The following is a 12,773-nucleotide window of genomic DNA, read 5'->3' on the forward strand; positions in this document are numbered from 1 at the left end:
AAAGACAAATGGCTACAGAAAGTCTTCAAAAGAATAGCTAAAGAAAGTCTTCAACTCACAGACTCATATTACAACCACTTTCTAGCATGATAAAAAATCCTCAAAAATCTCTTATATCATTATAAATAACACAGATTTAATGAAAAATTCAACACTCCCCTAAGCCTTCTCTCCTCTTCTGCTCAAAGTTTTCTTTTCTCCACATGGCTAAATAAAGAATTTCCCCTCCCTTATGAAATTGCAAACACTAAAATTTCAAAGCAATATAGTTTAAATAGCCTTTAAAGACTAAAAGTGACTGCAAATTTTTCTTTTTGCAGACACTTGCTGAGAACTTTGGATTACATGCGATTCCACATCACTGAAGTTAAATGCACTTAAGTTTTGCTCTTTTTATCAGTCAAATAAAAAGAACAAATACATTTGTTGGTCCATTCTACAAAAGCCACCACTTGAATATTAACCACTTTGCATTTCACTAACACACTCAGAATTGCACAAGAATATGTCCAACCAGATTTCATTTGGCCAAGATTGAAAATACTCCTAACAGCAATGACACCATAGAGAGAAACTTGAATTCCATGTACCATTAACTTGGATAAAGCTATTAACCAACTTCTGCAGTTTCACTGTACATGTGCAGTGTTCCCAAGTCCTTCTGGGGGCAATTGTAGGAGGTGAAAGCCCTGCAGCTGATCCAGGGCAAAGCCAGCAGCAGTGACTGAGGCCACCTCAGCCCATTCCTTCAGAAAACTGTGCAGGATCTCACCGTGCTGACAGTGGCCCACAAAAATGAACATCCCTCAGCTCAATGAACTGAGCAGAATGTTGACAAAAGGAATCCCAACCTGGTTGAAAAAGGCTGAAATTTTAAGACTAGCTGAGCAAAAATAATTTAGATGTTTAGATCTCTCACACAAACCCTAACAAATCCACAGAACTCACACTGCCTTTCACCCAGAAATATTACAACACAACAGGAAGGTGAGCACATTACAGATGCATCAGAAGGATGAACAGTCTGTAAACAAGGTGTATCACAGGCATGTCATGTGAAGAAAAGGTGCCAGGATATACTTGCAGAAGCCCACAAACCAAGGCACAGAACAAGAAGCATTTCAGAAGGAAGATCAGCAAGAAACTTAATTTTCCACATCAGGTATGCAGTGTTATTTTTATCAGTTAGAGGAACAGATTTTACATGTTGAAGATCTACTTTGATTCTTTTAAATTTTGGTATTATAATACACACTGTCATAGCTGAAAGGAGAACCACTTAAGTGACAGTTCTTCCCTGGCAGGAAAGAAAGAGAATTACCAGAAAAGTACAATCTTTCGCTATGGAACATCCTATGCCCACCTGAACTGACAGCCTGCTAATTGACACTGGAAAAGATTTTTTTTTTTTTTGTTGGCTGATGCACTGAAGGGGTATTCACTTAAGTCTTACCCTGTCAGCATTGCCATTTTTCACTGAGGACCTATCACCAAAGGTATCTTGAAGTAAGAAGTTCCTGGTTTTCATAAATATTTATAAATTACTGGAATGGGGGGGGGGGATATAGCTCATTTTCCACACATTTTCTACTTGGTCTCTCTGTTAGCTCACAGTTAATGTCCTTTGTAAAACAAAGCTGAGAAAAACAGTGGGCCAACTCAGGCAAAAAAGTGTCAGTCTCGTGACAAGCTGAACCAATCTCTGGAATTCATCTTTCTTTGCAGCCAGATGTTAACTCACAGTCTGCAGTCTCCATAATGAGCTGGGGTCAAGAAACTCATCTATGACAATTTCCCCTTTTTTTGGCAAACCTGGCCCAACAAAAACATTCAGCTCAGAGAGACATGTAATTGGATGCTTTGAAAATGTTGACTGAGCAAGGGCATAAATCTAAAAAACAATGAGCTTAAATCGCAAGAGGATTTTATTTCAAGAAATTGCACCATGGGAATCATGGTCAAACCATTTCTTACATTCTAAAAGCATGAAACTATAGGTCATCATATGTAATTCAAGCATATTATTAAATATTTTAAGAGTCAATAGCATAAAATTATTAACAACTGCTAGAGTTAATAAAACATGGGGAAAATGATAACAAGTCACATCAAGTTCTACTATCTTACTAAACCACCTGCCTAATTTCCTATTACTGTAAATAACAAGCCTGAATTTCTTCTCAATCCTGTGCTGCTTCAAACCATCCAGAGTAACATCCAGAGCAAGTGCAAATACCTTCATCCTTTACTGTGTGTAAGGAAAAAAGAAAAACAACCTAATCCACCATGTTGTTTAACAGCTTCTCCTAATATCACGTGTGATTTCTATGACATCTTATACCAAAACCTGAGTTACAGATTTTATTCTTGAGATAATATCTAAATGACACTTGAGACCTGTTTTAGCAGTAAGTTCTTCATCAAACCTAGCCTAAGCACCACTAGATTACTAATAAGCCTGTCATGACAGATCAGTAGACAGTCTTTTGGTTCTTAAAGCAAATGTCACCATTATTTTACCTGAGTCAAACTTACAGATGAATCTGCATTTCTCAGGAACATCTCACTGGGAATAATTTTATTATTAAGATTGAAAAATACAGCAGAAACAGAAAACCCACAAACCTAATAAGAACACTTTTAATTCTAACTCCTTAAATGGAAGATTAGAGTTTCTTAATTATACTCTCAACAGGCCCAGTTCTTGGTGATTTTTTTTCTTTTTTTAAATTCCATTATTACATTTCTTACTTGGGCAGATCATCAAAGGTTCCTCAACTTGAGTGTGAAAACTTGAGTGTCACCACTGATTAGCATCCTTTTCTGCTGAAATATTCTTAAATATGGTAAAAAAGAAACTTCAGAAAATGAAAAGTATTTGGGCTTCATCCAGAGATTTGGACTCTTGAGGATGGCAATGGTTAACCTTCTCAAATCTCTGGGTATTCTTTAGTATTATTAATTTAATAGCAGTCTTAAACAACATTCTTTAGCCAGCTACACCAAAAAAAACCAGTTGGCACAAATGGTAAACTATTATGGATGACCAGGTTCCACTGCAGCAGCATACTAACAGGATTAGTCAAATGTTGCTAGCTGGCCAGACAAACTGAAAAATTTGTCCTGAATGTAAGACATACTTATGCTTCTCAAAATGATGGAAAACAATTTAGTTCCAGATATGTTCTCTGCAATCCATTATCCTAAATTGTTTCAAGATAATTTCCAACTACTCCACAGTGCTGATCAGCTGTTCAGTACACAAGAATGCACAGCTTTTGCAATACTATCAACTACACCAATGTCCAAATTCATATGAAATTAAGAATGGCTGCTGACTGCCTTTCTGCTTCAGGAGTCTGATTTAAAAAGACAACTTTCTTGCTGGTTAAGAACAAAAGCAGAGCACTCAACTTTCACTCACAGGAAACAAATGAAAAATAGCATTATGTCTTGACAACTTTTGGAAGTTTCCTGAGAACATGATAGCTTACTCTACAACTGATGCTGTCTTATGAAGCCTGCCAAAAAATTAATCCAGATAATAGCAAAGTCCCAAAGGGCCCCAGAGAAGAAGAGCCCAGGGACGCTTTCCGGGAGACTTCATCATTCCCATCTCCCTGGCACAAATCCAGTTAAATGATGGATAAAGCAGCAGGCTCCTGAAAGTAGGCTGTCACCAACTGAACAACCTGCTGCTCCTTCAGTCTCCCTCAGGACACCATGAAAGGGGCCAAAATAAAGAGGCCGTCTACCAGTGAAAAACAGCTCATTGCCCACTCTGTGCTTTTCCAAGAAGGATTTGGTACTGAGTGGTTATTTCTATCTCCTCATATAGTTTACAGAATAACACTTTTGAAAATTCTTCACTGTTGACCATATTAGGCAAGCACAGTAGGTAGGAGGTTGACATCTTCTGTACCTGGAAAAGAGCAACTGAGCCACTGAAGCAACTGATGGGTGCTACTGCCCTGCCTTGAGACTGGCAGTGCTGAGGAGCACACTCAGTGAACTGAGCTCCAGAGACCCCTTCAAGCAGTCTGAGCTCCCCAGCCAGCCAGAGGCACTAGGAGGAAAAAAAGTGAACACCTGCCAGAACCTGAGCCTATCACTTTTTAATCTTATTAGTTCAAATAATTCTCTAATAGTCCATGGAAAACTGGCAAGCAGTACAATCTCTTCCTCACTTTCAGCTGCCAAATTATACTAGAAGATAGCAGAACAACTAAGAAGAATTATTTACTGCTCTCCAAAATAAGCCAGTCAAGTTTGCTACCAACAAAAGCGTTAATTGGAGCACAGTCTTCAGCTTAAAAGTGTTGAGTTCAAAATGAGAAGACTGAGCTATGCTTATTTTTGATGCAATAAACTAAGAATTGCTGATAACATACATGTAGACTTTATGTCTCAGTACTTTGTTTGGGCACTAATCTTTTCTCCTGAAAGGTTACACACTTTTCAAACGGTTTTGACTTGGTATTCCTTTGAAGAGCTGGAAGAATTGAATCAGAGCCTGAACGTCAGAAGTCTGATAAACATTTAGAAACAATGTATCTGTAGTTGAAAGTTACAGCCAGTTTAATACTATCAAAGAAATTAGTTTCAAGATACTTATACAATGTTGCACTTCTGTAGGACAATAACCAAGGGGTGTACTTATCCACACAGGAGAAAAGGTCCCTTTATATTACGGGATTCCCCTGACAAAGCCTTTATGGCTCAAAGCAAAAGAGATGTCAGCAGCAGGTCAAAACCAAACCATATTACACAATCTCAAATAAAACACACAAAACTAATTATTAACTATCTATATGTTATTTTATCTTCAGTTTCGACACATCAGCATTAAGTACAATTTTTGTCAAGTAAAAGCAAGATACTTCCTCTCCATCTAGTCTGGTCTTGGAACAAGCAAGGTGGAGATAACACCTGAGCTCAGCACGTCAAGCTTTACTTGAAAGGAAAAGAGAAAGCTCCCACAGGAATCCCCTTTAGAGAACTAAATACAAAACGCTTTAATGATTTTCTCATGCCTGTCTGTGGAGCAACTGTAGATGGTGCTTTTTACTGTTCACCCTTTCAAAAACACTCTATCGCGGACCTTTCGCACTACTTGTTTTGCTGTGCCGCAGCGTTTCTCGTGCTGAGCAGGCCGGCCCGTCCCCCAGGAGCATCCCCGCGCTCAGCCCCGCGGCCCGCAAGGCCACAAGGCCCCGGCGCTGGCCCCGGCCGGCCCCCGCAGGGACGCGGCCCCGGCCCAGCCCAGCCCAGCCCGGCCCGGCCCGGCCGCTCCCGCCGCACCGCGTCCGCCGCCGCTGCTCCCGCTGCCCGGCCGGGGGCCAGCGAGCCCAGCAGCGCAGGGCCGGGACAGCGGGCCGGCCGGCCGCGGGGGATGGAGCCTGAGTGGCTCGGAGGGCCGGCCGGCCGGCCGCGGGGTTACCTCGGGGGAGGCCGGGCCGCGGGAGCCACTCACCCACATCCTGGTCGAAGGGGTTGGTGGCGAAGAGCGGCATGGCGGGGCGGGGGGCGGCCGCCCCTCCCGGCGGCGCGGCGGCGGCAGCGGCGAGAGAGAGCAGCCCTCGGTGGCGGCGGCAGCGGCTCCTCCTCCCGCCCCGGGCAGCTCCGCCGCCACCTCCTCCCCGGGCCGGGCGCCGCCTCCCGCGCAGCACGCCGGGAACCGGGGCTGGGCCCGCCGCCTCCCGCGGGGCCCGGCAGCGACACCGGGCCCCACAGCGACAGTCGGGCCCGCCAGCGACACACGGGCCCGCCAGCGACACCCGGGCCCGGCCCACCCACCACCCCAGGCCGGCACGGCTGCCCTAGGCGGAGATTTATATTGTTTAGTTATATGTAGCTCTGTCCTCCCCCCTGCTCGAGAGGCTGGTTTTGTATCCAGCCACATCTGCTTTGTATGGAGGATTCTTGGATCTTCCCTATACATTGGTGTGACTGAATCTTTTCATTGGTAACGCCATGGTGCTTGTGACATGGGTTAGCCTGCCGGCAAAGGGCAGGCTGGTGGTTATGCCAGCATCCCTCAGAGCATCGCACGGGAGCCTGACCCGTTCTCCGCGGTCACATCCCATGGAGAGCAGCCGCTATCAGCTGGTCACAGGGCCTGGAATATCCCGTGGCCTCTGCTTGCCTATCTTGGTGCTCCATTTTTGTAAGCCTCTGTTCTGGCTTCAGTGGGGTGTGTCCCACGTTAACAATATGACTCATAGGATAAGACACGTTCTGCCTATTCTTGCTGTCACATAAAACTCCAAGTCATTAACCTTAAGGCCTTTTAGTACTGTTCGATTACTCTGAACTAGTTAGATTGCAAATTAAGTAAAACTAGGCTCATGTATACCCTTGGGGAAAGAGTCAGACACAGAGCAATAGGGGCATATCACAGGCGTGCAAACAAGGAATGAAAAAGCTGTTTGGAGGGCAGAAACACTAGAATCAATCAATAGCACTAACCATGCTCAATAATGAATGTCATTGCGTGCATTAGGCAGACTTCTGACACATCAAATGAAAACTGCACACCAAGCTTCTTCCCGCAAGGATTTACAGTCACTAGGTACTTTGTTGTTTTACTGTTTTTTTTTTCCCAGACCTCTAGTTCTGTTTCTTTACCTATCCACAGAAATTGTTTTCAGCAGCTAATGCAGGTCAGCACTGATCTACTGTGTAGAACTGGCTGCTTGTAAGGAATTGCATGTTTTCTTTGGATTTTACCTCAATTCAATGACTAGATATCCTCAGAGGGTGCTTTACTTCCTCCCCATTCATCATCCCCCATTGTGTTCACAAAAGAAATATGGCAGATGCTCTTTGAGCCTGTTTTATCCCCTCCTTTCTCATCCCGTCTTTCTAATGGGTTCAAAACTAGTTGAAGAAAACCTTTCAAAATAAGCAGAGCTTTTATTCAGTAGTTCTGCAGGAAGAGCTAACAAAACACTCATGGAGAACTGGGGTTTTAGACTCCCTTCAGCCTGAAAGCATTCCAACCCAACTTTCCTTCCCAATACCCTACTCAATATTTTGTAAAAAGGCAGTCTGTACCAGGAAGCATCTCAAGGGTCTGTAATCATGGCTCATATTTTGATTCTGTAATGATTTTTTTACTGTAGACATAGTGTGAAATCCTTCCAAAACTCTGTATTGTATTGTATCTCTCTCTTTTCCCTGTCTCATGGCTCTATTATTTTTCCATGGCACAGCAATGGGTGGTAGGTAGGGCACTCTCCCAGGAAGTGTGGGGTTTGCCCTCTCAGACATAAATGGCTACAGAAACCAGCTTTTCCACCTTATGTGTGAGTAGTATAATGAATATGCTATTAAAAACAGGTGTGTTAATCTATATGCTATTAATAAAGAGGTGTGAACTACATCTTTACTGGATATAATTCAAAATGCTTGTATTATTTCCTACTGCTGCCCAAGTTAGCTATCTAAAAGTAAGGCGTATAGATCAAAGATTCAGTCTCAAATTGCATCTAATTTTGGGGGATCTACAGCTGAAAGAGAATGTAGCAACACTGCCCTGTGCCCACAACTATGTGCTGCCACCACATTTCTTGTATTAGATTTGGAATTTGATCCATTTCATTTGCGGTTGCACAATCAGCTGATCCAGCTGAAAACTACCTCACTGCAGAGAAGTTCCCTGTTGGATCATGTCACACCTCTGACTCACCTTGGAATTAGATCAGGCATGTAAGAGGTGGGAAGGCATGGCTGGGGACAGTACTGCAGTGCTCTGGGTCAGGAAAAACAGGCATGTCCAGGGGATTATTCATCTGTTCTATTTTGGACCTCATTCTGAAGATGGCCTCTGCAACAGTGACTCTGTTGGTTTCACAGATGAGTCTATCTGTCCAACAGTTCTCTGACTTAGGGCTTCCTCTGGACAGCCTTATAGCAAGTTTTAAGTAGGGTGGGGTTTTTTTAAAATATGTGCTACTTTTGTTTGAAGTAAGCAGTCTAAGACAACTGGTGCAGACATTTCTTTTTTCTTTGCACACTTCTCTTTTTATATAGTGCTGTTGTTCACATACAGCTGAGAGATCATAGAATGCCTTGAGTTAGAATGCACCTTAGAGGTAATCCACTTCCAAACCCCCTGCCACAGGCAGGGACTCTTTCCACTACACCAGGCTAGTCATACCCCTGTTCAATCTTTGAACCACTGCCAGGTATGGGGCACCCACAACTTCTCTGGGCAACATGTTCCAGAGCCTCACCACCCTGACAGTAAATAATTTCTTCCCAATATCTCATCTAAATCCGCCCTGTTTCACTTTAAAGCCATTACCCTTTGTCTTATTGCTGTGTTTCTGCAATGTCCTTGTTAAAAAGTCCCTCTCCACCTTTCTTGCAGGCACCCTTCAGATACCAGAAGGCTGAAGTGAGGTCTCCCAGAGCCTTCTCCTTCCAGTCTGCACAGCCCCAACTCTCCCAGCCCATCTCCATAGCAGAGCTGCTCCAGCCCTCTGATCATATTCATGGCCTCCTCTGCAGTCACTCCAGCAGGTCCACATCCTTCTTGTGTTGGGGTATCCAGAGCTGAATCCAGTACTCCAGGTGGAGTCTCATAAAGGCAGGTATTCAGTTAATTTCCAGCATAACACACTTCCTGGATTTTAGATGTAACATACATCTAAATTTGATTGTTTTATTTATGTTGTTTGTTTATATAATTTATTACTTATTTCTTAAATTATGACAAGAGTTTTTCCATATGAAGGTAAGTTCTGGATTCTGATATACAATTATTCATTTCTCTATCATCTTCAGTAGGAAAGGGTACCTAAGAGGAGCAACTTGTAAATAACAATCTGCTGACAAAGTTCTAATGTTCTTTACCATCATTCAATTGACACCCGTCTGCATTAGACAAGCATTTTCTTAAAACAAGACAGTACCATTGTAGCCATGGGGGCCCACTGCAGCTCCAGTTTGCTGGGGTAGTATTTTATTTGTCATGCCCATTCAATTTATCATATCTTACTTTTGTAGCTGCTGCATTGTAAAAGTAAGGTGTATGATGCCAGGAAAAAGTCAGGCCAGTACACTTCCAGCAAGGAGACAGATATGAAGAACAATGATTGTCTCACAAATCAGTCCCACTGACCTTTATTTTAACTGCATTTTCATTATAGTCCACTGCGTACATTGCTTTTGGAACTGGAAGCTGTGAAGAAAGGATAATCAAAGGAAAACAGAAAGGCTCAGAATAGAGCAAGTGCCAGCCGTCCATTTAATCACAGCTTTTGTCTTTGACAGGGCAAGTACAAAATGTTTTGGATGGCATACAAGATGCTGTACTGCATAATGATATGGGGATATGACAAAGACAAAATGTCTCCCAGTTACAGGGCACATGTAAATGCTTTAGCTACTGGACCACAGTGATTTACTTCCCATCTATAATCTTATTGTGTATATTATAATATTTTGCAAGTGTCCAAGCAGCATGGCTTACAGTATTCTTATCTATTTCATTATGTATAGAGAAAATATATGAAACACATCAATACAGTAAGTCTGGTGTCTGCTGTTAGGAAATCAGGCTAAAATTATTTAATTGTCCCTTTTTGTCTTAATATTTATGAAGTATGCAAGTAGGATTATATGAAGAATATAACTGGAATTCCTTCAAACCCATGTAATCTTAGAACTAGGCAAAGATTCTACTAATAAATTTCATAAAATAGTTTATTTTGCCCTGTCCACATTAAAAATTGTGATGCGCAACCTTCTAGTTAACATTTGCACACAGATGACAGAAACAAGGGTTTATATCTTCCTCAGTCTCTCTGAATTCAAAGCAGTAATTCCAAAGCAGCTCACATGAAGTAATACTTCATGTATTTACACTGAAGTTTTGTTAAATTGATTTGAATAACGAGTTCACTGAAGTCAAGCACAAAAATGTGTCCATGCTATTCCTTGAGTGCTCCTATGGTAATGTGTTGTGAGATACCTGTGAAAGGCAGATAACCTGTGAGGTGCTGGCTGCTGGGATCTCTGGGTGCCTGGGCTTCCCGGGGGATGCTGGCCAGAGCATCACTCTGTGCCAGCGTCCTGACACTGCTCTAGGGAACCGCTTGTCCTAGTGCTTTTTTTGGCACAAACACCTGTTCTCAGTGTGGCCAAACTGACTACACCCAGTATGGTCACTTTTTCATGCTGATAACTCAGGCCAGTTTTCAACCAATGATGAGGTTCAAATTAATCTTTTTGTTCTTTGCCACTCTTTGAAGAAGGAAATAGAAATACTTCTACTGACCACAGCAGGCATCAGATTGGCACACCACTCACTTGATAAAGAGCCCTTTTTAACTCAAGCTTGCAATAAAACTAAAGAACAAGCTAAGATTCTGCCTGCTCTGAAACTAATAATGGAAGTGGTCTCCTCTATAGACATTGTAGTTCTCACACAAACAAGCTACCATTGAAATATACAGAAAATCAGAAGGAATTTTTAGTGTTATTTTGTGAAACCCTGTGAAAAAATTGCCTGATATCTGTTGGGCAAGGTAGAAAAGCTTCTTTAGAGGAAGAATATTACTTTTTATTGCATAATATAGAAAAGGAATTTAAGAATATGTTTATGCTACCAGGTAATTTCCAAAGTGTATTTATATTTTACTCACAGGAACCGTACAATTAAGTTAATACAATTGAAGTACTAATTTCAGTTTTAATCATTATATGTATATATATACACAAACAAAATTAGAATATTAAAGTGTAGTTAGCTTCTTGATACAGCCAGTGTGCAAAGATTCCAACTACACAGATCACATCATATCTAAAATATCCTATAAAGAAAATAATTGCTTTACGTTGTTCAATTAGTCTGTTATAGCAAAAAGTACACTGAGTTTGGATAAATCAAAAACTCAGATAAACCAAACTCAAATGACCAGGATAGCCATCTCACTTTGACATGTGTTTGTTCTTCAGCACTGCAGTTTGCATTATGGTTTTGTTCCTGGAGAGGATTAAATAGAATACACAAGGGCATTCCAGATTTAATATGCTTTTCATAACATTTAATAAGCCAGTAGGCTTCAGATATGTAGAATCAATAACTTCTATACAAAAAATTTAAATGTTCACACCAAAATTTTTGTATTTTTATAACAGAATTATAAAATTCCACTTCAGCCTATGTTCATCACACATCTTTTCCTTTGCTGACTACTTAGCTGTACAGTCAGAGGCTTAATATGAATCATTTATTTTGCAGTAGCAGTGCAAAACTCCAACTGCTTTAGAAGTGCCAAAAATGAGATCTTCTAGCTCTTCCCACAAGATTTGTGCAATCCATTATGCCCCACATCTTTTGAAAGCATCTTCTATCAAATTCCTTGCATAGTAAATTAAGAATTAGATATACACACCTGGATGAATACACTAAAAGACACACACACACAGTGTTGTTTAATTTAGACAAAATTCTGTTTCCTTGCATTTATCCTTGAATATCTCATTGAGTCCTACATACCATAAACCTAGAATAGTGTACAAGTAGAGTAGGATGTATAAATTCTGTTGTCTACAAATATATAGATTATAATTGGCAGATATCATGATTTAAAGAATAACAGTAGGAAACTTATGAAAAAGAAATTACATTTCAACTAATTTATTGAAATTCCTGGAACATGCAATTATATAAAAAAGTTTGTAAAAAAAAAAAAAGAATTAACACAACAAATATGCTTTGAAAATGCTGCCGAAAAAATGTCACACAGGAAGGACCCAGTATAGGAAGTAGCTACAGATTAAGGAATAAAATATCTCCATGGATTAAAACATGGGAAATAGAAACGAGCAACTTTATTACAGCAAAATTACAGCAGTGGGGTTTTTATGAAAGTCCTGTGATATGTTTTGTGCTTAATACTTTAATATATGTTTGGGAAACAGCCAAATGGGAATGACAAATCTTGCAAATGGAACAAAAAATTTCATTTATTTCAGTCCAAGAAAAGATTATGGGGATATTCAGAAAGTTTTCATCAATTGGGTGAATGAGTGGTGTGATATCAATAGAAACTGTAAGCTTAATAAACAGCAACCACAATATTAGAGCAAATACATTGAGACACTTATCCTCACCACTGAGTTCTGAATTGAGTAAATTAACTGAAGACAAACCCAGTCATCATAACAGATAATGTGTGCACCCAAAATCAATAAATCTGAGCAAATAAATAGGGGAAGGAAAGTAATACAGAATTCTGATGAGAATCAGACAAACTGCTTATCAAATTTCAAAAGATTCTGATCAAAAGCATGGAAAACATCCAAGAAGGGATTTAAAAATGGAAATTTTTTACTTCAGAAAGAAAATAGGATTTGTTGCCTCAAATCTGCTGTGGAAAAACCTCAAAAGAAACATAGCAAAGGACAGCTAAAAGTAGTAAAAAAAACCCCTAACTGATATTAAAAATTGGAAATGAATCATGCCTTTCTCCATGTATCATAATTTAAGAAAGTCTTCATCAGTTAATGAATTAATAAATTGAAAAAATGAGAAAAAAGCCACCTTACTCATAACATGTGGTTAATTTTTGATGCCTCTTTCCACACTACATTGTCAAAGCCAAAACATTAGAATGGTTTGAAGAAAGAGGAATTCAAGTGGAGAAAATGTGTAAGTAAGATAGCAGGAATATCCAGAATTAAAATAATAAATATTGAAAATATTTTTGAAAACTAAAGTTTAAACTAACTTATAGCTGTCACATTGAGATGACATGTAG

At 40.4% G+C, this 12,773-nt stretch overlaps 1 protein-coding gene across 1 annotated transcript in view; it reads right to left on the bottom strand.

Annotated features, from left to right (window-relative positions):
- Positions 1-5,648, bottom strand: part of STAM (signal transducing adaptor molecule) — a 32,962-nt gene extending 27,314 nt beyond the window's left edge. The window contains exon 1 of the mRNA XM_064704190.1: positions 5,474-5,648. Within this exon, the coding sequence (XP_064560260.1) occupies positions 5,474-5,513 (40 nt within the window). The 5' untranslated portion in view covers positions 5,514-5,648. The remainder of the gene's footprint in view (positions 1-5,473) is intronic.
- Between the last annotated feature and the right edge of the window lie 7,125 nt (positions 5,649-12,773).

Source organism: Zonotrichia leucophrys, chromosome 2, assembly GCF_028769735.1.
Source record: "Zonotrichia leucophrys gambelii isolate GWCS_2022_RI chromosome 2, RI_Zleu_2.0, whole genome shotgun sequence".
Lineage (NCBI taxonomy): Eukaryota > Metazoa > Chordata > Aves > Passeriformes > Passerellidae > Zonotrichia > Zonotrichia leucophrys.